At 43.1% G+C, this 27,951-nt stretch overlaps 2 protein-coding genes and 1 long non-coding RNA gene across 5 annotated transcripts; 1 reads left to right on the forward strand and 2 right to left on the reverse strand.

Annotated features, from left to right (window-relative positions):
* Nucleotides 1–207: 207 nt before the first annotated feature.
* On the reverse strand, nt 208–13,325 carry LOC309328267 (vomeronasal type-2 receptor 26-like). The gene is made up of 6 exons (XM_081838348.1): nt 13,070–13,325; nt 10,521–10,803; nt 6,757–7,620; nt 3,789–4,016; nt 2,355–2,481; nt 208–1,620 (listed from the first exon to the last, which is right to left on the reverse strand). The coding sequence occupies exons 1-6, from the start codon at nt 13,303–13,305 to the stop codon at nt 722–724; spliced, it is 2,637 nt and encodes an 878-aa protein (XP_081694474.1). The 5' UTR covers nt 13,306–13,325; the 3' UTR covers nt 208–721.
* On the forward strand, nt 13,090–17,300 carry LOC309328359. Its single transcript, XR_014150814.1, has 3 exons — nt 13,090–13,172; nt 15,822–15,946; nt 17,222–17,300. It is a non-coding gene; the product is annotated as an uncharacterized lncRNA (long non-coding RNA).
* Nucleotides 15,784–26,306, reverse strand: LOC309327983 (vomeronasal type-2 receptor 26-like). 3 transcript variants are annotated; one of them, XM_081837726.1, is made up of 6 exons: nt 25,931–26,306; nt 19,547–19,829; nt 18,032–18,895; nt 17,236–17,463; nt 16,840–16,966; nt 15,784–16,689 (listed from the first exon to the last, which is right to left on the reverse strand). In XM_081837726.1, exons 1-6 carry the CDS (start codon nt 25,960–25,962, stop codon nt 15,791–15,793), a joined length of 2,433 nt encoding a protein of 810 aa, XP_081693852.1. In that variant the 5' UTR covers nt 25,963–26,306; the 3' UTR covers nt 15,784–15,790. The 3 variants fall into 3 exon arrangements, with proteins under 3 accessions (XP_081693852.1, XP_081693851.1, XP_081693853.1); XM_081837725.1 differs by lacking the exon at nt 25,931–26,306 and adding an exon at nt 20,946–21,302; XM_081837727.1 differs by lacking the exon at nt 17,236–17,463.
* Nucleotides 26,307–27,951: the final 1,645 nt, after the last annotated feature.

Genomic DNA, 27,951 nt, shown 5'->3' on the forward strand with positions numbered 1-27,951 from the left:
CAGTCCAGGAGAATCCTGAGATTCACAGAGGTCACCTTGATTCTAGAACAAGCACTTGAGGCATGATGCTTTCTTTTCCCCTCCCACTACAGCTGCTGCCGCCTCCAGCTACTGCTGGAAATGAAAGCATTCTGCAGATAAATGCCTCAGGAACAGGGCAAGATTGCCTGTTCCAGGAAAGGAAGGGTTAAAAACTCGTCATTCCCCCCCCCCCAACAAGAAAGTATGTCTAAGCTGGATGCTCCAAGCTTCTAAACTTGGGCCTTATAGCTTGAGTAAGCAATCCTTCTGTTTCTATACAAACAAACTAGAAATTCTTATCGTCTAGTGTTCATTTTGTTATTCTAAGTTCATGGAGGATAACCGCTCCTTCTACCCCTCCTCAAAGCGAGCAGGCATTTTCTTCTGTTGGCGATTTTTGAAGACAGTTTATTATTTTGGATGTTTTTCTTCCATCATTATATATAAATATATTGATGTTCTTCTCTTTATACAATGTGATGAAAGGAGAATCCAGTGACTCAAGCTATATGTCCCACTCAAAGTCCAAAACAAAAACTATATCCAAAAGAGTTTCTTGATTCAGATGTAACAAAGGACACATAGCCAAATGTTTAAATATAGATTTCCAAAGGATACCTGCCATAAAATGCAAGGTAATTATATGATGCAGGTGCCCATATTTTCATAGAACAAAAAACAGAGAGGATATGCTCATTTGCTATTTCCTCTTTATTAAGCACTCCTTGCTATTCAGTTCAGGCCTCAACACAATGATGTAGCATTTGGGGGAAAAGATGGAACCCAGTAAGCCAGCACTGGAGGCCAAGATGGAGAAGATCTCCACAGCCACCATGTATTTCCCCTTGGTGCTCAGGTAGACTGGAACAAAGGAGATCCAAACACTACAAAACAGGAACATGCTGAAGGTGATGAATTTGGCCTCATTGAAGCTCTCAGGCAGTTTCCTGGCAAAAAAGGCCACAACAAAGCTGATAATGGCCAAAAAGCCCATGTAGCCCAAGACACAGTAAAACAGGGCAACTGACCCTTCATTGCAGCCTAGAATAATTTCCCTCATCGCAGAGTGCATGTCAGAATCAGGGAATGGGGGAGAGATTCCTAACCACACAATGCAAATGCCTGCTTGGATAAGGGAACAAGAAATCACAATGGAGCTTGCCAGTCTTTTCCCCACCCACTTCCTCATTCTGGATCCTGGTTTGGTGGCCACAAAGGCCAGAACCACTGTGATCGTTTTGGCCAGAACACAAGAAACAGTCACTGTGAAAACAAGGCCAAAAGCCATTTGTCGGAGCAGGCAGCTCACTCTTTTTGGAGGGCTGAGGAAGATCAATGGGCAGAGGAAGCAGAGCAGGAGGAAAGTGAGGAGAGTGTAGGTGAGGTCCCGATTGTTTGCTCTGACAATGGGTGTGTCCTGGTGTTTAATGAAGATGGCAAGGACTAATATTGTGAGGAGAGATAGAGAAAGAGCCAACAATGCTAAGCTCATCCCCAGAGGCTCTTTAAAAGACAGGAAGCTGATGGTCTTTGGAATGCAATGCGATTGGTCTCTGCGTGGATAGTGGTCCTTTGGGCATGCAACACAGTCAACCATGTCTGGAAAGAAAGTAATGTATTATTATTTCAGATGTGTTGGAGAGTGACTACTAAGCTGCTAGTATGGTACTCTTAAGGTTAAATTAGAAATATCACAGATATCTCCTTTTTTCACATTACAAGAAATGAGATTCTGACTAAACACCGAAAAGAACCTTTCGACGGGAAGAACTTAAGTAATGCATAACAAACATTTTCCTTTTAGGACAGTGTCCATTATGGGGGCTGTCTATAAAGAGGGATGGAGGAGAAATTTGATTTTGTTGCTATTTGAATGGGAAAGTTATCTAAATTGCACTTCTTGAACCAACACATGAACCAAAGTACAGTACAGTGGTACCTCGGGTTACATACACTTCAGGTTACATACGCTTCAGGTTACAGACTCTGCTAACCCCAAAATAGTACCTTGGGTTAAGAACTTTGCTTCAGGATGAGAACAGAAATCGTGCTCTGGCGGCGCGGCAGCAGCAGGAGGCCCCATTAGCTAAAGTGGTGCTTCAGGTTCAGAACAGTTTCAGGTTAAGTACGGACTCCGGAATGAATTAAGTACTTAACCCGAGGTACCACTGTATAGTTACCCTGCAAAATGTGTAATTCTCTAAAAATTTGTGATATATTCTCCAAACAAACAATAAATACAAAAATGTACCTAATACTAATTATTTAATTAATTTTCTCCACAACTTCTAATATAACTTATGTTTGAAAAGTATTTATCTTGTGTCTCTTACCCTTCTGAGATGAAATCTTGCCTTGAGGACAAGGAACACAATCATAGCAACAGAATGGCTCCCCCTCCTTTTTTTTCTTGCTGGTACCAGGAGGGCAATTTGGGTTACACACAGAAAGGGGTGGAAACTGCCCATTTAATGAAATACATAAACAGTTTAGCACACAGAAATTAGCAGCACTTTTGGCTTCCTATTCCTTCCAGCTAGAAGCAGGAAGACACTAAGTTACTTATTCTGCTCTTCACGATTTTAAAAAATAATGCCAAAACTGACTCTCTATGAGCCCCCTTTTGGCATTCAGAAGGAATGCATGAGGGCTCAAGGTGGGAAGTGGATTGGGGGCTCATCCTCACCAGCTCTGCCCCCATTATCTCCATACATAATGTAATACATGCTCCACCCCCAATTTTCCAGTCATAGGACATGTAAAAACTCATGGTTCTTGGAGAGGACTGAGGTGCAGTGCCAAGGATGATCTACAAGTGTAAGAGTGGTCTTGTGTTCATTCATGTTCAGCTTGTGGGTTACCAGCAGGCATCTGGTTGGCCATACATAGGTAAAGGGACCCCTGACCATTAGGTCCAGTCGTGACTGACTCTGGGGTTGTGGCGCTCATCTCGCTTTATTGGCCGAGGGAGCCGGCGTACAGCTTCCAGGTCATGTGGCTGGCATGACTAAGCCACTTCTGGCGAACCAGAGCAGCCCATGGAAACGCCGGAGCAGTACCTATTTATCTACTTATACTTTGGCGTGCTTTTGTACTGCTAGGTTGGCAGGAGCAGGGACTGAGCAACAGGAGCTCACCCCGTTGCGGGAATTTGAACCGCCGACCTTCTGATCGGCAAGTCCTAGGCTCAGTGGTTTAACCCGCAGCGCCACCCGAGTCCCCTGGCCATACATAGTTCAATACAATAACCACCTGAGAGAATATGAATGTTTTTACATGGTACCTAAAGATATGTAGAGAAGGTGCCAAGCGAGTCTTCTTGGGGGACAGCTGATTTTATTTATTCCTTTGCCCTTATTTATTGTTTTGAGTTTTCCACAATCTAAGAAGCCCCTTTCCTCATTCTATGGTTGGTGACACAGGGCAGCTACCCACAGACATACATGGCCCCTGCTTCCTTCCCACCTGAGCAACAAACACCTTATTCTTGACAAAAGGCTCATGTAAAAACCCTGGGATAGAGAAAGCCCCAGCCCAACAGCCATGGGTATGCCATATCCAGATGCTGGCCAAGGCTGGCCACTGGTGTTATGCTGGACAAGATGGGCCATTGGCCTGACCCCACAAGTTCATCTTACTTTCTTAGGTATTGCAAAGGGAAATGTTTTGAATCAGGCTGAAAGCCAGGGATGAGCTGAACTGATGATCTCTAAATGCAACAACGCTCTGTTTTCCTGTATCTCATGGATGTAGGAGTTATGCCCCACCTGGTGAAAGCTTCTGTGCCGCACCATTCTGTTGTCATCAATGGAAATTTGCTGGCCTGGGGCAGATTCCCCACCCACCCTTCCAACCTTGACCCTCACAAAGGAGTTATTTGGGAAAGTGACCAGGTTGGTAATGTCAAAGCCAGCTTCTACTTCCTTGTTCTCACCAAAAGATACAGTTTCTCTAGCAGAGTTGTTAAAGGAGACACTGCTAAGGAAGGGATGGAGCTGCATTGAAAGAAAAAATAGTAACCATAAAGTAATGTAAATGTCATTCCTTACTGGCACTCAGGATGTCTCCAGACTGTCAGTACACATAGATACTGCTATGCAAAAGTAAGCTATCCCTGATAAATGGTTAGTAAGCGGAGAATTTGCCTAGTGCGCTGACGATTTCTATTGTTTCCTATGGAGAAAATCTCAATGCTTTCCGGAACAAAAAGAAATGAGGAAATAAATCCATGGCTTTTAGGACACACTGCTTGGATATCTGCCGCTGTTGCAAGAGGGCAACCAGCCTCATATACTCAGCATGAAGGGGTTAATACCATGGAGTAAGCTGTCCTGCCAGGCTCCCTCACTTTGGGAAGAAATGGGCAACAAATCCTGTTTTCTACTCAGCCTAAGTGTGAATTCTCTGCTCCCTCCAGTCACATGGATTTAATCTGCCTCTCTTGTTTCAGACAAGAATGGAATATGAAACTACAGTGGTGCCCCGCAAGACGAATGCCTCGCTAAACGAAAAACCCGCAAGACGAAAGGGTTTTCCGATTTTTTAGCGGCTTCGCAAGTCGAATTTCCCTATGGGCTTGCTTCGCAAAACGAAAGCCCATAGGGAAATCTCCGGGGACAGCGGGGAACCCTCCTCCCACCGCAAGCCCCGGGAAGAGAGGAGAAGCTGCGCGCCTTCCCCTCTGTTCCCGGACCTGTCCTGAAGGCTTGCGGTGGGAGGTCCGGGAACAGAGGAGAAGGCGCGCAGCTTCTCCTCTCTTCCCGGGGCTTGCGGTGGGAGGAGGGTTTTTCCTCCCCACCGCCAACATTCAGAAGGCTGTTCTGAAGGCTGGCGGTGGGAAGAAAAGCCCTTCTCCCGCCTCCAGCCTTCAGAAGAGTTCCCTGCAGGGCTCCCCAAGCTGTGAATGTCTACCGCGCGCGAGGGGCGCTCTGCTTAAGAGCGCCCCTCGTGCGGGGCAGCAGGCTGCTATCCGCAGCTTGGAGAGCCCTGTGGGGAAGTCCGGCAGGGCTCCCCAAGCTGCAGATGTCTGCCCCGCCCGAGAGGCGCTCTGCTTAAGAGTGCCCCTCGTGCGGGGCAGCAGGCTGCTATCCGCAGCTTGGAGAGCCCTGTGGGGAAGTCAGGGCTCCCCAAGCTGCAGATGTCTGCCCCGCCCAAGGGGCGCTCTGCTTAAGAGCGCCCCTCGTGCGGGGCAGCAGGCTGCTATCCGCAGCTTGGAGAGCCCTGTGGGGAAGTCCGGCAGGGCTCCCCAAGCTGCAGATGTCTGCCCCGCCCGAGGGGCGCTCTGCTTAAGAGTGCCCCTCGTGCGGGGCAGCAGGCTGCTATCCGCAGCTTGGAGAGCCCTGTGGGGAAGTCCGGCAGGGCTCCCCAAGCTGCAGATGTCTGCCCCGCCCGAGGGGCGCTCTGCTTCAGAGCGTCCCTCGCACCCGGCAGCAGGCTGCTATTCGCAGCCTAGGCAGCCCTGCAGGAACTCTTCTGAAGGCTGGCGGCGGGAGAAGGGCTTTTCTTCCCACCGCCAGCCTTCAGAAGGCTGTTCTGAAGCCTGGCGGTGGGGAGAAAAGTCCTCCCCCCCCCCAGCCTTCAGAAGAGGTCCGGGGAAAGACTGTCCCTGGACCTGGTCTGAAGGCGGTCTCCCTAGGAACGCATTAATTGATTTTCAATGCATTCCTATGGGAAACCGTGCTTCGCAAGACGAAAAACTCGCAAGACGAAAAAACTTGCGGAACGAATTAATTTCGTCTTGCGAGGCACCACTGTAGTGTTTTCTATACCAATTGTTTAGGAACTATTGCCATTTTGTAATCAAGTTATGTTTTACTGCCTGTGCAGATTTTTTTCTGACTGCTATATGGAAAAGCACATGAATGTTACCTTTGAAGAATTTTGTAAGTAAACTATATTATAACCTTCAGTGGGATTCACTGGAAAGAGCACATCTGAAAGTTTCGCAGCCTATATTTCTGTGCTTTGATCGGTGCATGTTTTCTCATGTTAAATCTCTATGGTTTCCTTACCCAAAACTTGGGTCTTGGCTTCCCGGGATTTCCAACAAGAACGACATTCCTTAATGATCTCAGCTAAGATACAAAAAACAGCTTTAAAGAAATTCACTAAGTCCTCTTCATTACTTGTTTTTTGCTGGTCAGGGACAACCTCTGTGGGTGCTGTGCTTGCTCTTCCCTAGATTTTTCCTCAGTTGCAGAACATGCCTTGCCAACTCTCCCCTTTTCTGATCAGGAGGCCCATATAGAGCTTGTCTGAGGCATGGGGCAGCTGGGATGCACATGGTGTTCTTGGCATGATAGTGTAAGTTCAGCAAGCCCTGGCAGGGCCCCGTGACCAACTTAGCTTTTTGATTAACAGGGCAAGTGTACCCAGCTGCTCCACTCTCTGCGTGGGCCTGCCTTTCAGTGTAGGATCGGATCTTCTGATTAACTTATATGCAGAGAGGCTGCTTGTGAAGGAGCAGAACAGTGTGAGATTGGATCACCCTGCACTAACAATTTCTCTGCAAAGACAGCTGCTCACAAAAACACAGCGCCCTGCAGGATTGGATCCTCCTGCTTAACAACTGTAAGCGGGAAGCTCTGATCCTACACTGTGCTACTCCTTCATGAGTAATTTCTCTGCAAACAAGGGGAGAATCTGATCCTACACAAAGTGCTCAAACATTTTTAGAATGCTGATTTAAACATCATTGCCCATGTCAAATAAAATATATCTCATGAAAGGAATTACCTGCCAAGGCTGGAATTTCTGAAGCTCCTGCATCCCTCCTTCCACCGCTGCCCTGTATTTGGTCCTGGACAAGAACATGGCATGTAGAGCATGTGCTGTGGCATAGACAGCATTATAGAGACTATAGCTGTGGCCCGTTATGCTCATCTCAAAGCCAGATGAAGGGAGATCTTCCAGTTTCTCCTCTCCAGTGCAGGTTCCACTGGCCTGCTCCTCTATATTGGAGTTTGGAAATAAACAGAGAAATGCTTGTTCCCAAAACTGCTTGACAAAGCCATTTCCATTTGCCTCAAAAGGATTTTGGACCTCAAGAAAGGCTTTGAATCCTTGCACCATATTTGAATGAACCGCAAAGGAGAGGGAACCATGGAAGACTTGCATATCCCAGTTCATTTGATAGGTCAGTGCTGTGAAATCCACCTGTGCTGTCAGTATCCACACCTTGCCCACAGATGTCTTGGTCACATTTTCCAATTCACCTAGTGCTACCATTTCTTTCAAGTCAGTCATAGAGATTGTTTCTCCATAGAAAACAACAACTTTGGCTTTACTTTCCATCATAGCTTGATAAATTTGGATTGAGTAGGACTGCAGATCATAATACTCTGCCAAATATGTGATTTTTGGGGTTTTCTTTGAGAAGGCCAAGCAAATGCCTTTCTGGGAGAGCAGAGGTTTCAGGGTCTCAATAAATCTCTCTCCACTGTTATTATCCACAGCGAGCAGCCCAACCCACGTCCAACCAAAGTGCAGAAGTAACTCAACGATCCCAGTGTATTGATGGGCTTCATTGGGCACCATCTTGTAGAAGGAGGTAGATTGGCTTTGACCAGCATCCTCTGGAGCAAAAGAGCCATAAGTGAGCTAAAAGGAAATAAAGGGGCATAATCCATAAATTGATTGGGCATGCGTTTCCTGACTAATTATAAGGTGAGTTGAGACAGTTGCCCCAGGAAAGGCAGCACTGGAAAACTGGGAGGGTGGCAGATCTTTTCTGAATGGAGTGCTTGTCAGCCTCTGCCCCCTTGCATACCCTCTTTCCCTCTCCTCTCCCCACCCCATTTTTCCTTCTCCAGATCCTTCTCTTTGTTTCCGTGCGGTCCTGCTTTCCTCTCCCACCTACTCCCTTTCCCTTTCCAGTTTGTTCTCCTTGTTTTCCTGCACCTCTACTTTCCTGCACCCTAGCTTCACCACAGCATTTCACCTTCTCATTTCATGGTGTCTTAATTTCCCTTCCCTACCTTTGTCAAACCCCTAACCCACAGAGCCCCGCTCAAGGGCCACAATGTGTGGGGCAGTTTCAAAGAATCCTAGAATTGTAGAGTTGGAAGGGAACACAAGGGTCATCTAGTTGAACCCACAGAAATGCAGGAGGTGGTTGAACAACGCAGCATCAAGCAAATGTTATGCCACACTATAGGGGCCAACGCCTTGGGCCTGAGGTCCCTTGGACTCCCCAATAAAACATTTGAGGGGGCTGCCCTCCCCTCCCACAGGTGATGGGCATTACCATTCAAATGGTGTGTGCACACTGTGTCATTTTGCAGGAGGGGTCTTGCCTGCCCCCCATATTTTTTCAAGTTGGCATCATTTGGGGGGGGGGGTTGCTCACAAAACCTCCAGATCACCTTTAACTGCATAACCTGAATTTGCTGGTATGTGACTGAATCTTATTCAAACATAGTAACAGCCTGGAAGCATCCTGAGATGAATTCTAGCTCAGGCACTTAGTGCATAGTGCTGTCTCTCCCTCCCACCCACCCACCCTACTATGACTGCTACCCCCTCCTGCTACTGCTACTGCTGTGAATTAAAGCATCCCACAGCTGAATGCCTCAGATGAACACAGGAAGTTGCCTACTGCTGTGTCAGACCATTGATCCATCTAGCTCGCCACTGATTATGTGGAGTGGTAGGAGACCTAATCAAAGATGCCACGGACTGAGCCTAGGACCTTCTACATTCACTGCAGGTGCTCTACTAATCCTTCCAGTAGTGTGATGACTTGCCAGAATAAACAGGAGCAGAAGCTCACCACAAGATTCTGGATTGCAATCTGGGTTTCCTTCTAATATTTTCAGGTATGCACCCCAATTCGCAGTGGGTTGCAGAAAGGTTCCACCAGACATTCTGCTGCCACTGAATCTTACTTCAATGCAACAAATAGGATCACATCATCCACTGCGCTTGAGACACCAGACTAACTAGAGGAGTCAGGGGAGGCATGTAGCATACACTGCTCAAACACCCAGCAGAGAGAAAAGGCTTAAGAAAGGGGATGAGGAATGCCTACCTACAGCAAACATGTCTAAATGTTGCTGAAGGGTCAATACTATATGACAGGTGAAGGCACGTTTTATCACATGTGGTGGAACTGTAAAATAATCAAAAGTTATTGGGAAATGATTTATAATGAAAAGAAAAAAATGTTTAAGACAACCTTTGTTAAAAGACCAGAAGCATTTTTGTTAGGCATTACAGGCCAAGACTTGCCAAAAGAGTGGAAGAAATTATTTATGTATGCTACAGCAGTGGCTAGGATGCTACTAGCCCAAAGATGGAAAGATGACAAGATACCAACGGAAGAAGAATGGCAACAAAAACTGATGGAATATGCTGAAATGGTGAAGCTAACTGGGAAACTAAGAAACAAGGAGAATAGACACTTTAAAAAGGACTGGGAACCATTTATGTTGTAGTTACAGAAACATTGTAAAGAAGTGGACTCACTAGCAGGGTTTGAGTAAACACTTACAACTAGGAAAACAAGCATAAAAATGAAGACGTAATAATGGGAAAATAGCAAAGTGTAAGATGTACCGTATTTTTCGCCCTATAGGACGCACCGGCCCATGGGACGCACATAATTTTTTTGGGGGGGGGGAAATAAAGGGGGAAAAATTATTTTTCCCCCAGGCACGGGGCTGGGGCAGGGGAAGCCCGAGCTTCCCCCGACCCCAACCCCCAGAACATGCAGCTCTCCACAAGCGTGGGAGCCCAGCGCCGGGCTCCCACGGCTTGCGGAGAGCTGCGTGAAGCTAAGCCTGGGCGCGCTGCACCTCCCCACTGTCCCCTGAGCTTGCGGGGCTGCTGGCGGCAGGGAGAAGCACGCTTCTCCCCGTCAGCCTCCAAACCAGGTCGGGGGACAGCGGAATGGCGGCGTTCCGCCTCCCCGCTGGCCCACCGAGCTTGTGGGGCTGGCGGTGGGGCTCTCCTGAAGCCTGGAGAGCGAGAGGGGTCGGTGCGAAAGCCTGCATTTGCCCCATAGGATGCACACACATTTCCCCTTCATTTTTGGAGGGGGAAAAGTGTGTCCTATAGGGCGAAAAATATGGTAACTGGAAAAAACATGGTACAAAACGATAAGAATATAACAATATTTAATTAAAAGATTACAAAATCAAGGTAGAAGAAGACAGGCAGGATAAGGAAATATTTAAAGAACCAGAAGAAGAAATTGAGGGAAGTCATGGGAGAAGGGTGGGGGAGATGGGAATCCATATGTTCCTTTTTGTAGCATTGATTATTGTGTTGAATATAAAATTGTAAAACTTATTAAAAATTATATATGAGGGGGGAAAATACTATCTGACAGCTTTATGCTAAACATATTATTTAATTGTGTGAGGCACACTGGAAACACTTTTTGTGGAGGGCAGGATCACTCTCCTTTGTCAGTCACAACTATTTTTTACTATACAAAACCTTTCTGGATAGAAAAGATCATGGTGAATGAGTGAGAAGTCTCCAGTGGGAGATCTTACCTGGGGGATCTTGTAGATGCTCAAGATGTTTGCCATTAGGAGGGAGGTTTCAAAGTCAAGTCCTCCAATAACTGCCATCTGAAGTTTCTGAGTGTCACACTTGTAGTTGGGTACAAGTGTGGATGGGAGGTTCAGAGTAGCCGCGTAGGTCATCCTTTCATCGAAGTAACTGTCATAGATGCGGAATCCCAGTGTAATATTAGGTAAGATCTTGGGGTTCTCATTGATCTCCTTGACAGCAAACACCAAGGCCAGGATATGCTGGTAGTTCTTTGGCAACACACTGCACAGAGAATTTTATGCTGTATCATTGTATCAAATGTGTGCTATACATTTTTTAAGGGCCACATGATGATTCTTCGGCATGTCAGTGCAAATTGTGCCCTAATATACAAATATCTGCAAAACAAGTTCTGTTAAAAGAATGCATTGTATTCCACTAATATAACACTTTCACTAATACATGCATTTGGGGGTCATTTTACCCCAGGATACGCATTTTTGTATACATTGTTTGGCTGGAGAAGTACACTAAAATTTGGGGAAGGGTGAATTTCAAATGATGGCTCTCTTTTGATTTCAACATCTTTTTAGAGCATGAGAAATCTGATAGGTTCACATTTAAATGTGAACTGATTTGAATCCCCCTTCTCTAATAAGGAAATACAGTGGTACCTTGGGTTATGTACGCTTCAGGTTACATACGCTTCAGGTTACAGACTCAGCTAACCCAGAAATAGTACCTCAGGTTAAGAACTTTGCGTCAGGATGAGAACAGAAATTGTGCTCCGGCGACGCAGAAGCAGCTGGAGGCCCCATTAGCTAAAGTGGTGCTTCAGGTTAAGAACAGTTTCAGGTTAAGTACGGACCTCCCGAACGAATTAAATACTTAACCTGAGGTACCACTGTACATATATTTACTTAGGGGTCCTACATGTACCTGAACGAGATTCAAGTGATGCTGTTGCTGACACCATCCTCTGACCAGATATCCCCACTCCTGCCCAATTCACTCACAGATTGATTAAACAACTGCTAGATACAAATTGCCACTTAACCCTCCAATTGTATTTCTGGCTGGTTGGACAGTTGAATTGATTTAAGAAATTTGCTTCCTAACCTGAAATTTCCACCAGCTCATTTGTTCTGATGCTCACCTCAAAATATTATCAACCCACTGAGGATAATTAGCCTTATCTGTTTACTTTCACCTCAGCTTTCTCTGGTTTTTGCCACATATTCCTTCTCACAACTGACAGTTAACTGCCATTTCTTCACTGATCAGAACCTTCATTTGTTGCCCGGGCCAATTGGAGTGAATGTAACTGAACCAGGCCCTGCCTGTAAATATTAGATGCAATTGTCTCTTTCCCCCTTCTTCTCTTCCCCTCTCACCAAGAAGCCATCACCAAATACAGTGGTGCTCCACAAGACAAATGCCTCGCAAGACGGAAAACCCGCTAGACGAAAGGGTTTTCCGTTTTGGAGGTGCTTCGCAAAACGAATTTCCTATGGGCTTGCTTCGCAAGACGAAAATGTCTTGCGAGTTCCTGCGGTTTTTTTCCCCTCCCCCCCCTTTTTCTAAGCCGCTAAGCCGCTTATCTGCTTATCCGCTAAGCCAATAAGCTGCTAATAGCGCTAATAGCGCTAATCCGCTAAGCCGTCAATGGGCTTGCTTTGCAAGACGAAGAAACCGCTAGACGAAGAGACTCGCGGAACGGATTAATTTCGTCTTGCAAGGCACCACTGTAGCCCTACACCACATTAAAAGCACAAGGCCTCAAACTTTGACAGTCACACCTGGACATCAACAGAGGCCATGCAGAAAGCATACTTAGGGTCAGAGGCGTAGGAAGGTCAGGTGGTACCTAGTGCAGAAAATTTCTTGTCACCACCCTCCCACACATTGATTTTTTTTAAAAAAAATGGCCTGCAAAAATAGTTTTATGTTATTTCATATTTTCTTACAAAAGAATGTGGATTATGGGCCTCTGATAACAAGTAGGCAACTGTGGAGAGGTACTTAAATCTACAGGATGGATTGTGTTTTGGCTCCACTGAATTGAAATTTCAGCCTTCACAACATATGAAAATGGGCAAGGAAACAGTTATTTACGTGGAGGAGGGTCAAGATATTAACTGATATGCATGAAATTTCAGATATAGCTATATAATTCCTAGTGTAGTAAGATAAGACCTTTGGAGCAGGCTTTTATTTAAAAAAAGTTTTTTATGAACCATCCTAGTAGGGCAGTTATTGTTCCTTTTTGACACCCCCGCTCCGTGATGGAACCCAGGGCAGACCGCCCCCCTGCCCCACTTCCTACACCCCTGCTTAGGGTTGCTGCCTAAGAAAGCATAGATTTAGGGTCTCCCTCTCCCCCTTTCCAAGCCAACTCTTCAGCTTTGCGACAATTTCCCCACCCACCCCCCACCTCTCCCTGGAAGTAAATCCCAGTGAAATCAGTGGAACTTGCTTCTGAGTAAGCCTGGCCAGAACTGGGGGATGTTTTTGTGACATCTGATTACGTGTCATATGAAGTCTTTACAAGGTATTAAGAAGTTGACTGGTCGTTAGCCTTTCCTTGAAGTCTTCTTTGTCAGAAGCAGTAAGGAGGTGAGAAGCAAGTCCGCCAATAATAAGATCACCAGGTTGGTAGTATTCATGTGGAATTCTGGACCGATCATGGATGGTGCAACTTGTATGTTTGCACACCATATGTGGCAGATGAAAGAGAAGGGGCACAATAAACAGCAACATACTGAGGCAAATATTCTTCCTCATCACACACCCTCAGTGCCATCTAGAACCACGCTCAGTACAATATTCACAATATTCTGCCTGACAGGAACCACACCAATTCACAGATTAAAATCCTTTGTTGCAACCTGACAAAGAGAAAAGCAGAAATCCTTCCTCTTCCTCTGCCCTCTCCCTTGCCTAGATTGGCAGCAAGGGGTTTTTATACCTATATTTAGTCTTTGGTTGGCATTCTCTGGAAATCTATTGAGACATTATCCAAGGGATAATGACAAGAGTAGTAATTAGAGATGAGATAATAACTAGGGCTCTTCACATCAGGTCCATCAAACAGATGGCACGAAAACCTGCTCGCAATGTTCCGTTCTGTCCATCTTTGGGCCAACAAAAGTACATGTTGTATTAACCAATGAGAAAGAACATAAGAGTGGGTCTGTTATTAATGCTGACCAGTGGAATAAATTATCAGACCTCCTAAAATTTCCCACTCAAACATCTGTTCATTAATTTACTGAGAATCCTACCAAGACAGGCAAAAGAATGGTGAAAGGGACTGAGTTTCGCAGGTGGTTTGTGTTGGTGACAAAGACGAATAGGTATTAAACGAGAATTCTCTGAAGGCCAGGATCCAGGTTTGGGGCAAGTAAATACTATTTGATGAGAGAATCCCAGCAGAGATTTTAAATCACAAAATATCCATTAAAGTAAACATGGAAGTATAGGCTTTTAAATCTTTAAAACAAGACCTTGATAGTTCCAAAACCTCCCTCCCTTTGTTTATCACTAGTTTTGACTCCAAATTATACCCTTAAATCTAAAGAATAAATTTCCCTCCTGTTCACAGCAACTAGACTAGTTATTGCCCAAGGGAGGAAACCTCTAATATACCAATAGAGCCTTGGGTTAATAGCATCTGGAGCATTGCCATATCAGAATGCCTCACATACCATAGGTGACTAATCAAAGGCATCTCCAAATAAGATACCTTTGACACGATCTGGGACTCAGCCACAATGGTGAAGAAAAAGTGTTTTATATGCATTATAACACTGTGACACCAGATGGCGCTGTGGAGTTCCATCTTTCGCCAACATGATTTGCCATTACAGTCGTACCTTGGTTTTCAAATGCTTTGGGAGTTGAGCGTTTTGGCTTGCGGATGATTGAAAACCAGAAGTGATTGTTCTGGTTTTCGAATGTTCTTTGATGTGACTTCCGTAGCTTCTGATTGGCTGCAGAAGTTTCCTGCAGCCAACTGGAAGCTGGGCCTTGGTTTCTGAACCTTTTGGAAGTCGAAAGGACTTCTGGAATGGACTCAACTTCCAAGGTACCACTGTATAAAGTTTACAACACATTTTGCTGAAGTGCTTTTTTGCTTTGTCTAGATCCAGCCCTGGTTTCCCTTTTTTCCTTTTTTATTGAACAGGATATTTTAATGCCATCACCATTCACAGAGGTGAATTACATTAATCATGCCAGTGTTCTTATCTGTTTACAATTTATCTGTAAATATTCAATGAAGCATTTCCATTCTTTTCTAAAAAGTTTGTTATCTTGATTTCTTATTTTTCCGATAAGTTTTGCCATTTCTGCATGTTCCATAAGTTTTTGAATCCATTCTTCCTTTGCTGGGACTTCTCCTTCTTTCCATTTTTGGGTGAGTAACATTCTTGCCGCTGTAATCCCATACATGAATAAGTTCTGTCCCTATAATTCCCAAAAGAAAAGCTTCTGTTTTTGTTTTTGTTTTTGTTTTTTTTACAAATGTTATTTTAAACATCATTTTCAATTCTTTATATATCATTTACCAGCAAGACCCCCCACATATGTTAAAAAGTACCTTCTCTTTACATTTCCAACACTTATTTAATTTAGATTTATACATTTTTGCCAATCTACTCAATGTTAGATACCATAAATATATCGTTTTCATATAATTTTCACTTAGACCGTAACATGCTATAAATTTTATATCCATATTGCACAATTGTTCCCATGCTTCCATATCTATATTATGGCCAATATCTATTGCCCAATGTATCATTGAGGATTTTACTTGTTCATACTTTCTTTCGAAGTCCAATAATATCTTATACATTTCAGACAGCACATTGCCGGGGTGTCAAAGTTACTTAAAGGCCCTCTGGGTCACTATAATGTCTCCCACTGCTTTAAATAGGTAGTGAGAATAAACAAAAGATGCACTAACTCTCGAGGAAGCCTCAAACATTCGCAATTGATTAAGCATGGGTCTGAATGCCTGCAGCTTCCTTAGCTAGCAAAAAACAGTTGAAATATCTCTGCCAGCTTCTTAGTTTTTCAAATGCACCATAAGGTCAAAAAAGGATTGGGAATTCCTGTGTCAGAGAGATCACAGAGGATTTTTAAAGGAATTGCACATAGGAATTATAACAGATAAGATACAACATAGTTATACAATGTAGAAAAAGAGAGATTAATTTGCCCATATTCTGATAGAACAAATAAACAGAGATGATAGGCTAATTTGTTATTTCTTCTTTATTAACTTCTCCTTGCAGTTCAAATCAGGCCTTAACACAATGATGTAGCATTTGGGAGCAAAGATGGAGCCCAGTAAGCCAGCACTGGAGGCCAAGATGGAGAAGATCTCCACAGCCACCATGTATTTCCCCTTGGTGCTCAGGTAGACCAGAACAAAGGAGATCCAAACACTACAAAACAACAACATGCTGAAGGTGATGAATTTGGCCTCATTGAAGCTCTCAGGCAGTTTCCTGGCAAAAAAGGCCACAACAAAGCTGAGAATGGCCAAAAAGCCCATGTAGCCCAGGACACAGTAAAACAGGGCAACTGACCCTTCGTTGCAGCCTAGAATGATTTCCCTCATCGCAGAGTGCATGTCAGAATCAGGAAATGGGGGAGAGGTTCCTAACCACACACTGCAAATGCCTGCTTGGATAAGGGAACAAGAAATCACAATAGCGCTTGCCAGTCTTTTCCCCACCCACTTCCTCATTCGGGATCCTGGTTTGGTGGCCACAAAGGCCAGAACCACCGTGATCGTTTTGGCCAGAACACAAGAAACGGTCACTGTGAAAACAAGGCCAAAAGCCATTTGTCGGAGCAGGCAGCTCACTCTTTCTGGAGGTCTGAGGAAGATGAATGGGCAGAGGAAGCAGAGCAGGAGGGAAGTGAGGAGAGTGTAGGTGAGGTCCCGATTGTTTGCTCTGACAATGGGTGTGTCCTGGTGTTTAATGAAGATGGCAAAGACTAATATTGTGAGGAGAAAGAGAGAAAGAGCCAACAATGCTAAGCTCATTCCCAGAGGCTCTTTAAAAGACAGGAAGCTGATGGTCTTTGGAATGCAATGCGATTGGTCTCTGTGTGGATAGTGATCTTCGGGGCACCCAACACAGTCATCCATGTCTGGAGAGAAAATAATATATTCAGATTTCAAATGTTCTGGATAGCAACTACAAATGCTACCAGTGTGAAACTCTTGAGGTTAAAATAGAAATGCCACAGGGGTCTCCTTTATACATTTGAAAAGCACCATGTATATATTGTGCCTCCTACCTTTTTGTGATGAAATCTTGCCTTGAGGACATGGAACACAATCATAGCAGCAGAATGTCTCCCCCTCCTTCTTTTCCTTCCTGGTACCAGGAGGGCAATTTGAGTTACATAGGGAAAGGGGTGGAACCTGCCCATTTAAATAAACACATAAACATTTTAGCACACAGAAATTAGTAGTATTTCCCCCGACCCCCAAGTAGAAATAGGAAGACACTAAAATAATTATTCCAAACTCAGAGCCAAACTACTCATTTTTCTATTCATGCTTTACAAAAAGTGTACCCAACCTGACAAATCTGGGGAACAAATATCTCAAATGGAGCATGATCTATTGGAATGTAATGCTAAAGATATTCTCTTTTCCTATCTCTCATGGATGTAGGAATTATGCCTCACCTGGTGAAAGCTTTGGTGCCACACCATTCTGTTGTCATCAATGGAAATCAGCTGGGCTGGGACAGCCTCCCCACCCAGTCTTCCAACCTTGACTCTCATGAAGGAGTTATTTGGAAAAGTGACTATGTTGGCAATATCAAAGCCAGCTTCTACTTCCCTGTTCTCACTGAAAGATACTGTTTCTCCAGCAGAGTTGTTGAAGGAGACAGTCCTAAGGAAGGGATGGAGCTGCATTGGAATAAAAATAGGAACTATGCATATGTCTCTCCTTACTGACACTCAGGATGCCTCCATCGTTCAGTATTGGCAGGGACTGCTAAGCAAACAGAATCTACTCATTGGAATTGGTTCGTAAGGCGAGCATTCCCATAGACAGCCAATGATTTCCTTTCTCTCCTATAGGGAAAATCCTAATGCGTTCCCAACCAAGAAGAAATGAGAGAAAAATCCATGGCTTTCAGTTCCCACTGCCTGGATATTTCCCACCCCATGAAAGAGAATCGTAGGGTAACCGGCCTCATATAACCATCATGCAGACATTTAATCAACGCATGAAGGGGGTTAATGCCATGGAGTAAGCTGTCCTACCAGGCTTCGTCCATGTCACTTTCGTTCACTTTAGGAAGAAATGGGCAACAAAGCCTTTTGGCTCTGGGGTAACTCAGCCTACATGTGAATTCTATGTTTACGTTAAGCGGAGGATCCTAGTCTACACTCAGTACTTAAAAATTTTCAGTGTAGTCTTCTACATTTCACTCCCCATGTCAAATAACTTGTATGTTATAATAGGCATTACCTGCCAAGGCTGCAGTTTATGAAGCTTCTGCATCCCTCCTTCCACTGCTGCCCTGTATTTGGCCCTGGGCAAGAACATGGCATGTAGAGCGTGTGCTGTGGCATAAACAGCACTATAGACACTATAGCTGTGGCTTGTTATGCTCATCTCAAAGCCAGATGAAGGGAGGTTTTCCAGCTTCTCCTCTCCAGTGCAGGTTCCACTGGCCTGCTCCTCTGTATTGGAGTTTGGAAATAAACAGAGAAATACCTGTGCCCAGAACTGCTTGAGAAAGCCATTTCCATTTGCCTCAAAAGGATTTTGTCCCTGAAGAAAGGCTTTGAATCCTTGTACCACATTTGAATGAACTGCAAAGGAGAGAGAACCGTGGAAGACATGCATATCCCAACTCATTTGGTAGGTCAATGCTGTGAAATCCACCTGTGCTGTCAGTATCCACACCTTGTCCACAGATGTTTTGTTGATATTTTCCATTCCACCTAGCGCTAGCATTGTTCGCAAGCGAACCATGGATGTTGTTCCTCCATAGAAAACAACAACCTTGGCTTCACTTTCCATAATAACATGATAGATGTGGATCAAGTGGGAATATATGACATAATACTCAGTCAAATGAGTCATTTTCAGGGTTGTCTCTGAGAAGGCCAAGCAAATGCCTTTCTGGGAGAGGAGAGGTTTCAGGGTCTCAATAAATCTCTCTCCACTGTCATTATCCACTGCGAGCAGCCCAACCCACGTCCAACCAAAGTGCAGAAGTAACTCAACAATCCCAGTGTATTGATGGGCTTCATTGGGCACCATCTTGTAGAAGAAAGTAGATTGGCTTTGACCAGGATCTTCTGGAGCAAAGGAACCATAAGTGAGCTAAAAGGAATAAAGGGGCATAATTCTTAAATGCAGAAGAAGTGCAAATTTTGTTGGCCAATCCAGACCATTATCTGCATGCCTCAGTAGAAGCTCTGTGCTGTGGAAGACAAAGCTACTGATCTTTGTTTCTAGCTGGCCCAGGAAACAGGACCATTTCCAAACATAAAGAGAAAGTCACCTACTGAAAATCCTAGTATTGACCTTTGAAAGCTCTAATTTGTCTGAACCTCATATATCTAGAGGGCCACCTTCTCCCACACCACGCACACTTCCTGGTTTATTGGGTGAGGCCAGGTCACACCTAATACATTCTGCTGCCTGAGATAGAAACCAGCTGGTCCTGCCATTGAATCCTCCTTCAATATACCAATAGGACTGTATCATCCACTGCACTTGGGACACCAGACTAGTTAGAGGAGTCACGGGAGGCAATCCTCAGACCTAGAACAGAGAGAATAGGCAAGTGTGCCTAAGAAGGGGAAATAGGACTGCCCACCTAGAGCAGACATCTTTAATTGCAAAGCCCACAGGAAACACATTTTGTGAAGAGCAGGACCACCCTCCTTTTTTAGTCACAATTCTACAAAACGTTTTTGGATAGAAAAGATCATGGTGATTGAGTGTGAAGAGTCCAAGGCAGTATCTTACCTGGGGAATCTTGTAGATGCTCAATATGTCTGCCATGTAGAGGGAGGTATCAAAGTCCAGTCCCCCAATAACTGCCACCAGGTGTTTCTGGGTGTTGCACTTGTAGTTGGGTATAAATGTGGAGGGAAGGTTCAGAGCAGCCCGGTAGGTCATCCTTTCATTGAAGTAACTTTCATAGATGTGGAATCCCAAGGTGATATTTGGTAAGATCTTGGGGTTCTCATTGATCTCCTTGACAGCAAATATCAAGGCCAGAGTATGCTGGTAGTTCTTTGGCACAACACTGCAATGAGAATTTCATGCTATATATTTGAAATATATGCTATGCAATTTAAAAAAAAAAGGGGGGGCGGAGGCTTGACAATTCTTCAGCATTTTAGTTGAAATTGTGTCCTATTATATATGCAAAGGAGTTTTCCCTGAAGGAAGACATTGTATCCCACTTTTATACTTGTAGCTCACTATTATTAATACAGTGGTACCTCAAGTTACAGACGCTTAACTGCCATTTCTTGGCTGATCAGAACCTTCAGCCAATTAGTCTGTTGTTGCCCAGGCCAATTGGAATGAATGGACCTGATCCAGTCCCTGTCTATAAATGAAATTCCCTCTCTTCCCCTGTCACCAGTCCTCTGTCATTGAACAAGCCTGCACCATAGTTACAGCAGAAGGCTACAGACATTGACAGTCACACAGAGACATCAACAGAAGCCATGAAATATTTTGAAATATTTTGAAACCACAAAGCTGATTAATATTAATAACATATCTCACAAGATAAAAATAAAGTGTACGGGCTGCCCTTTGGGCTTAGTCATATAGAAATCATTTATTTACAGGTACTGAGCTGATCCAACAAAAAAGCTGTATAGAAATGCAGAGAAGTAGGTAGCCAGGCTTAATGGAGTTATTCTCATCATATTCTAACCTGTGACACATTTTAAACTGGGAGGGTCATATAAGACTAGCCTGACTTGGATGAGAAGATTGGAACGAGAATTTCACCTCAAGGGAGAATTGAGCTTTTAAGACCCTTCACCCCAAACTTTCAGAGATGAAGTTCAAAATTCAGAACAGAGAAGGGATTTCCATCTTAAACTAGGTAAGTTTAAGTTGTGGCTCCTCTTGTGAAACTCTTCTTGGAAGAAATTTGGTGGGATGTGGGGAGGAGAGAACACATGAATGAAAGACTCACTCTCTCATCTCACTGATGACACATTCAGATCTCCATTTCCCTCCCCCCAAGTCAACTCAAAAGCTCTGAAATGGTCCCCCTCCCCGACACCTCTGCCTGGAAGGAAATCCCTCTAAAATCAGTGGAACATGCTTCTCAGTAAGCCTGGTTAGTGCTGGGGAATGTTTCTGTATCACCTGATTACTTGATACATGAAGTATTTACAAGGTATTAAGAAGTTGATGGGTGGTTAGTCTTTCTTTGAAGTCTGCTTTGTCAAAAGAGGTAAAGAGGTGAGAAGCAAGTCCGCCAACAATAAGATCACCAGGTTGGTAGTATTCATGAGGAATTCTGGACAGATCATGGATGGTGCAACATGTATGTTTGCACACCATATGAGGCAGATGAAAGAGAATGGGCACAACAAACAGCAACATACTGAGGCAAATATTCTTTCTCATCCGACACCCTCATTTCCAGCTGGAAAATGAACCTCAGCTTCAGAACCACGCTCAATACAATATTCTGCCAGGAACAGCACTTCCCTACCAATTCACAGATTAAAATCCTATTTTACACCTCAAAAAAGAGAAATGCAGAAATCCTCCCTCTTCCTCTTCCTCTTCCCTCTCCCTTGCTTAGAATGGCAGGATGGGGTTTTATGCCCATGTTTAGACTCTGGCTGGTATTGTCTGGAAATCTATTGAGACATTATTCAAGAGAGACTTAGTCATGACGAGATTGATAATTCAATCAATCTTTATTACGGTCCAGAGACCCAACAGATTGATAATTACAGCTGAGATGATAACTAGGTCTCTCTACATCAAAAACAACAAAATGACTAGAAAAAACACCAGCACATGCTTCTGTTATTTCATCAAAAGTGGTTTCTGTCTATTTATGGGACAACAAAAGAGCATGCAAAAATAACTACAAGGAGGAAGAAAAGAATAGAACAGTGGTCCAGTCTGCTATCAGTGCTGGAAAGCTTTATCTGAACAGTGGAAATGATCAGTCTGACCTCTAAAAATTCCCCCTGAACATCTGTTCATTAATTTATTGACAATTCTACTAAGACTGAAAAATTGTGAAAGAGATTCAGTTATGGCAGATGATTTGTGTAGGTAGCAAGGAAAATTAAGTATAATCAGGGAGAATTTCCTGGATGCCAAGATCCAGGTTTGGGGCAAGTACTCTTTGGTGAGAGAACCCTAGCAGAGATTTCAAATCACAAAATTCAGCAAAGTAAAGTGTGAAAATATGGGTTGTTAGATCTCAAAAAATATACCCTCATGAGTTCCAAAACTTCCCTCTCCCCTTACCATTGAAAAGGACCACACATCTGGTCAGTGAAAAACTGGTTTACATACAAATTCTTCAGAGGTCAGGTTCATGTGTTTCTCCATACACCAGTCAGAAAACACAGGCAGTAGCACTTAGCTTAGTTACAGCGGTGAAAGCTCCAAATTATTGGTATAGGAGTCCAAGAGAGGCTTCTTAGAGGCATGAGTTCTGAACTTGTAGCAACAGCTAAGACCTTAAATGTTGCGCTTCTTGGGTAGACTGATAGAGAGCAATAGGCCATGTATGTTATGTAATTAGGGTGAGCTAAGCTAGTTTTTGCTGTTTTGGAAGGTTTTAACAATGTATTTGGTTGGCATGCATATCTGTGATACGACAAGGTCAAAGCACACAAAGCGTTTAAAAACCATATTGTTAGAAAAGCACTGTTTAATGTTTGGATGAGATACAAGGATCTGTTAGAAATAAAACCCCAAGATGGTTGTCACCAATGGAAGTGAAGGCTCAGAAAAAACTCAATAGGGAGGCCAAATGGCCGAAATATTGGGAAATTTTGGAACAAGAGGGAGACAAACTGAAATTGCAGAGTTTTGAAAAATTTAAAAATAGAGTGCAAGATTGGCTCCATTACTACCAAATAATGGAGGTATATAACACAGATAAAAAACTGGGCTTCCAGGTGGAAAAATCAAAATTGGAAACAGAATTGTTAGATCCCAAAACTAAGAACTTGTCAAGAATGTATAACTTGCTGTTGAAATGGAACACTCAGGATGAAACGGTGAAATCTGCTATGATTAAATGGGCACAAGATGTTGGACATAACATTATGATGGCTGACTGGGAACAGTTATGGACCACAGGTATGAAATTTACGGCATGTAATGCCCTAAGAGAGAATTTAATGAAAATGATTTACAGGTGGTACATGACACCAGTCAAGCTTGCAAAAATTTATCATTTGCCCGAAAACAAATGTTGGAAATGTAATGAGACTGAATGTACATTCTTTCACCTTTGGTGGACATGCCCAAGGATTAAGACATTCTGGGAGATGATTTATAATGAAATGAAAAAGGTATTTATATATACCTTCCTGAAGAAACCAGAGGCCTTTCTCCTGGGCATGGTCGGCCAATTGGTGCCAAAGAAGGATAGAACATTTTTTATGTATGCAACAACAGCAGCAAGAATACTCCTCGCAAAGTATTGGAAGACTCAAGATTTACCCACCCGGGAAGAGTGGCAGTTGAAGTTGATGGACTACATGGAATTGGCGGAAATGACTGGCAGAATCCGAGACCAGGGAAAAGAGATGGTGGAAGAAGATTGGAAGAAATTTAAAGATTATCTACAGAAATATTGTAAAATTAAGGAATGTTAGAAAGATGTTGGAATGACGTTACATGGCTTTAGCAGAAATGTTATAAAGAATTAAGTACAATAGATTGTAAATGGATTAAAGGAAAAAATAATGTTAGAATTTGTCAAGTTAAATGATAGGACAGAAAATTGAGGAAGATGGAAAGGATTTGCTGAAACAATTTATCGAAGTGGAATACAAAAAAAGGGAGGTGTGAGGAGGTCGCTGAAACAAGTAAAAGAAAGTTAATAACATTGAAAGTATTGGATGTGTTTTTTAATTGTTTTTGTTTTATTTTTGTTATGTATATGTAGTATTTTTATCTTTGTATTGTATTGTATGGTTTTGTAATGTTTAATTCTTTTTCTTTTTTTTCTGTAACTTTCAAAACCTTAATAAATATTATTTTTTTTAAAAAGAGCACCTTGGTATCTTCCTTAAATGTAATTCTAAGGCAATTCTAAGGGGCGATATATAGATGTAATAAAGAAAAAATGATTAGCAAATACAAAAAGAATGGTTAATTAATGTATTTGAGATATCAAGATGTAAGAGAGAATTAACTTTACAATTGCCCAGATGTATTCAGTATTCATAGTGGGTCATGGAATAAAATGGTCTTTTTATTTACCAATCTTCTTGTTCCACCATTTTTCAAAGAATGTGAGATAATATTGTATTTTCTAATTAAAAGGACTTTTTATTGTACTCATGTTCAAAATGCTTTTTCTCCAAAATATTCATTCAGAACCAACCAGCCCCATCTTCTGAACCAAAGCCCATTAGCAATACCACCATTGTTATAAGTAACAACAATGAGGCCGGAGGAACATCACCCAGCTGTGAGATGTGAAGGTCGCTCTCCTCAAGACCATTTCCACCTGGCCTAGGGGGCAAGGCCCAGACTCACCAGCCGTACTGAACAGGCTCCTCATGAGGCCGGAGGAACATCACCCAGCTATTGTTTTATTGTTTTATTTGTTTTAATATGCTGTACAGCACTTTGAGATTTTTATTAAAAATATAAAGCTGTATAGAAATTGAAAAGTAGCTAAAAAAATAAAAAAATAAAAAACCAGAAATTGTGTAGCAAATATTGCCTGTAACTACTGAAATCAATGGTACTGGTTTATCATGACAGTAGCAGTTCCACTGAAACCTTACTTACTGGAGAATCACATAGAAAAGAATAAGGAGAAGCTTTCTAAGCTTCCCGATGTATTGTTTTCTCTTTTTCCGTGTATAATTAACCACCATCTGATGTTCTAGTCAGGCCTTCATACTTTGCAGTACCCATGACAGTTTCTTAGTTTCCCAAACGTTGAAAACGGTTGTGGACCCCTATTTCAGAAAGACCACAGAGGATTTTAAAAGGAATTGCACATAGGAATTGTAAGAGATAAAATACAGCATGGTTATACGATGTAGAAAAAGAGAGATTAATTTGCCCATATTCTGATAGAACAAATAAACAGAAATGATAGGTTAATTTGTTATTTCTTCTTTATTAACTTCTCCTTGCAGTTCAAATCAGGCCTTAACACAATGATGTAGCATTTGGGAGCAAAGATGGAGCCCAGTAAGCCAGCACTGGAGGCCAAGATGGAGAAGATCTCCACAGCCACCACGTATTTCCCCTTGGTGCTCAGGTACACTGGAACAAAGGAGATCCAAACACTACAAAACAACAACATGCTGAAGGTGATGAATTTGGCCTCATTGAAGCTGTCAGGCAGTTTCCTGGCAAAAAAGGCCACAACAAAGCTGAGAATGGCCAAAAAGCCCATGTAGCACAGGACACAGTAAAACAGGGCAACTGACCCTTCGTTGCAGCCTAGAATGATTTCCCTCATCACAGACTGTATGTCAGAATAAGGAAATGGGGGAGAGGTTCCCAACCACACAGTGCAAATGCCTGCTTGGATAAGGGAACAAGAAATCACAATAGCGCTTGCCAGTCTTTTCCCCACCCACTTCCTCATTCGGGATCCTGGTTTGGTGGCCACAAAGGCCAGAACCACCGTGATAGTTTTGGCCAGAACACAAGAAACGGTCACTGTGAAAACAAGGCCAAAAGCCATTTGTCGGAGCAGGCAGCTCACTCTTTCTGGGGGGCTGAGGAAGATGAATGGGCAGAGGAAGCAGAGCAGGAGGAAAGTGAGGAGAGTGTAGGTGAGGTCCCGATTGTTTGCTCTGACAATTGGTGTGTCCTGGTGTTTAATGAAGATGACTAGGACCACCACTGTGAGGAGAGAAAGAGAAAGAGCCAACAATGCTAAGCTCATCCCCAGAGGTTCTTTAAAAGACAGGAAGCTGATGGTCTTTGGAATGCATTGTGATTGGTCTCTGTGTGGATAGTGATCTCCGGGGCACCCAACACAGTCATCCATGTCTGGAGAGAAAATAATATATTCAGATTTCAAATGTTCTGGATAGCAACTACAAATGCTACCGGTATGGAACTCTTAAGGTTAAAATAGAAATATCACAGATGTCTCCTTCATACATTTGAAAAGTACCATCTATATATTGTGTCTCCTACCTTTCTGGAATGAAATCTTGCCTTGAGGACATGGAGCACAATTATAGCAGCAGAATGGCTCCCCCTCCTTCTTTTCCTTCCTGGAACCAGGAGGGCAATTTGAGTTACATAGCGAAAGGGGTGGAACCTGCCCATTTAAATAAACACATAAACATTTTAGCACACAGAAATTAGTAGTATTTCCCCCGACCCCCAAGTAGAAATAGGAAGACACTAAAATACTTATTCCAAACTCAGAGCCAAACTACTCATTTTTCTATTCATGCTTTAAAAAAAGTGCGCTCAACCTGACCATTTGGCGAACAAATATCTCAAATGGAGTGCGATCTGTTGGAATGTAATGTTAAAGATGTTCTCTTTTCCTATCTCTCATGGATGTAGGAATTAAGCCTCACCTGGTTAAAGCTCTGGTGCCACATCATTCTGTTGTCATCAATGGATATCAGCTGGGCTGGGACAGCCTCCCCACCCAGTCTTCCAACCTTGACTCTCATGAAGGAGTTATTTGGAAAAGTGACTATGTTGGCAATATCAAAGCCAGCTTCTACTTCCCTGCTCTCACTGAAAGATACCGTTTCTCCAGCAGAGTTGTTAAAGGAGACACTCCTAAGGAAGGGATGGAGCTGCATTGGAGGAAAAATAGGAACTATGCATATGTCTCTCCTTACTGACACTCAGGATGCCTCCAACATTCAGTACTGGCAGGGACTGCTATGCAAACAGAATCCATTCACTGGAATTAATAGTCAGAGGAGGAGGCGAGCCATTGCTCTGTTATCATGTTTGTATTCTAAATTCGATGGCAAATCTTCCCTGGAAAGACTGATTTAGGGTGCAACTTGTCTGGGAAAATTAATGAGCAGACCCTTAGATTCTATTTCATCGAAACTGAGAAAGATGGCGCCTGCCGCCTGAGCAGGACTTTTGGATCAGCGTGTGAAGATTTATTGCAAACAAAAGACTTCCCAGCTTTTAAAAAAGGGAGAGCCTTACAAAGTTCACATAGAAGCATAATAATGCTTACTTTAACTCACCAGTGGAAACAACTCAGAGGCTATTAAGAAGAAAAATGATAACAACAAGAAGATCAAAAGATGGGACTGGTGAACACCAAAAGCAGCAGAAATATGAGATGACTGGACCCTTACTGAACTCGAAGCATGGGAATGCCCAACAAAAATTTATAATTTGGTAAAATATTTGGACTTTATGATATGTATTGGTATAATTCGGAATAATGAATGTGATATGATTGGATTGTTAAATGGAAAACTTAATAAAAATTATTTAAAAAAACAAAAACAAAGAAGCAGCACAGTGCAGGATTCACACCTACTGCTTAACAACTGGAGGAGCAACTTATCTCTGTACGTTAAGGATCCTAGTCTACAGTCAGTACTTGAAAATTTTCAGTGTACTCTTCTCCATTTCACTGCCCATGTCAAATAACTTGTATGTTATAATAGGCATTACCTGCCAAGGCTGCAGTTTATGAAGCTTCTGCATCCCTCCTTTCACTACAGCCCTGTATTTGGTCCCGGGCAAGAACATGGCATGTAGAGCATGTGCTGTGGCATAAACAGCATTATAGATGCTATAGCTGTGGCTTGTTATGCTCATCTCAAAGCCAGATGATGGGAGATCTTCCAGTTTCTCCTCTCCAGTGCAGGTTCCACTGTCCTGCTCCTCTGTATTGGAGTTTGGAAATAAACAGAGAAATACCTGTGCCCAGAACTGCTTGACAAAGCCATTTCCATTTGCCTCAAAAGGATTTTGTGCCTGAAGAAAGGCTTTGAAACCTTGTACCACATTTGAATGAACTGCAAAGGAGAGGGAACCATGGAAGACATGCATATCCCAACTCATTTGGTAGTTCAATGTTGTGAAATCCACCTGTGCTGTCAGAATCCACACCTTGCCCACAGATATTTCGTTAATATTTTCCACTTCACCTAGCACTAGCATTGTTCGCAAGCGAATCATGGGCGTTGTTCCTCCATAGAAAACAACAACCTTGGCTT

This window comes from Podarcis erhardii (genome assembly GCF_964252035.2).
Source record: "Podarcis erhardii genome assembly, chromosome: 13".
NCBI classification, from domain to species: Eukaryota; Metazoa; Chordata; class Lepidosauria; order Squamata; family Lacertidae; genus Podarcis; species Podarcis erhardii.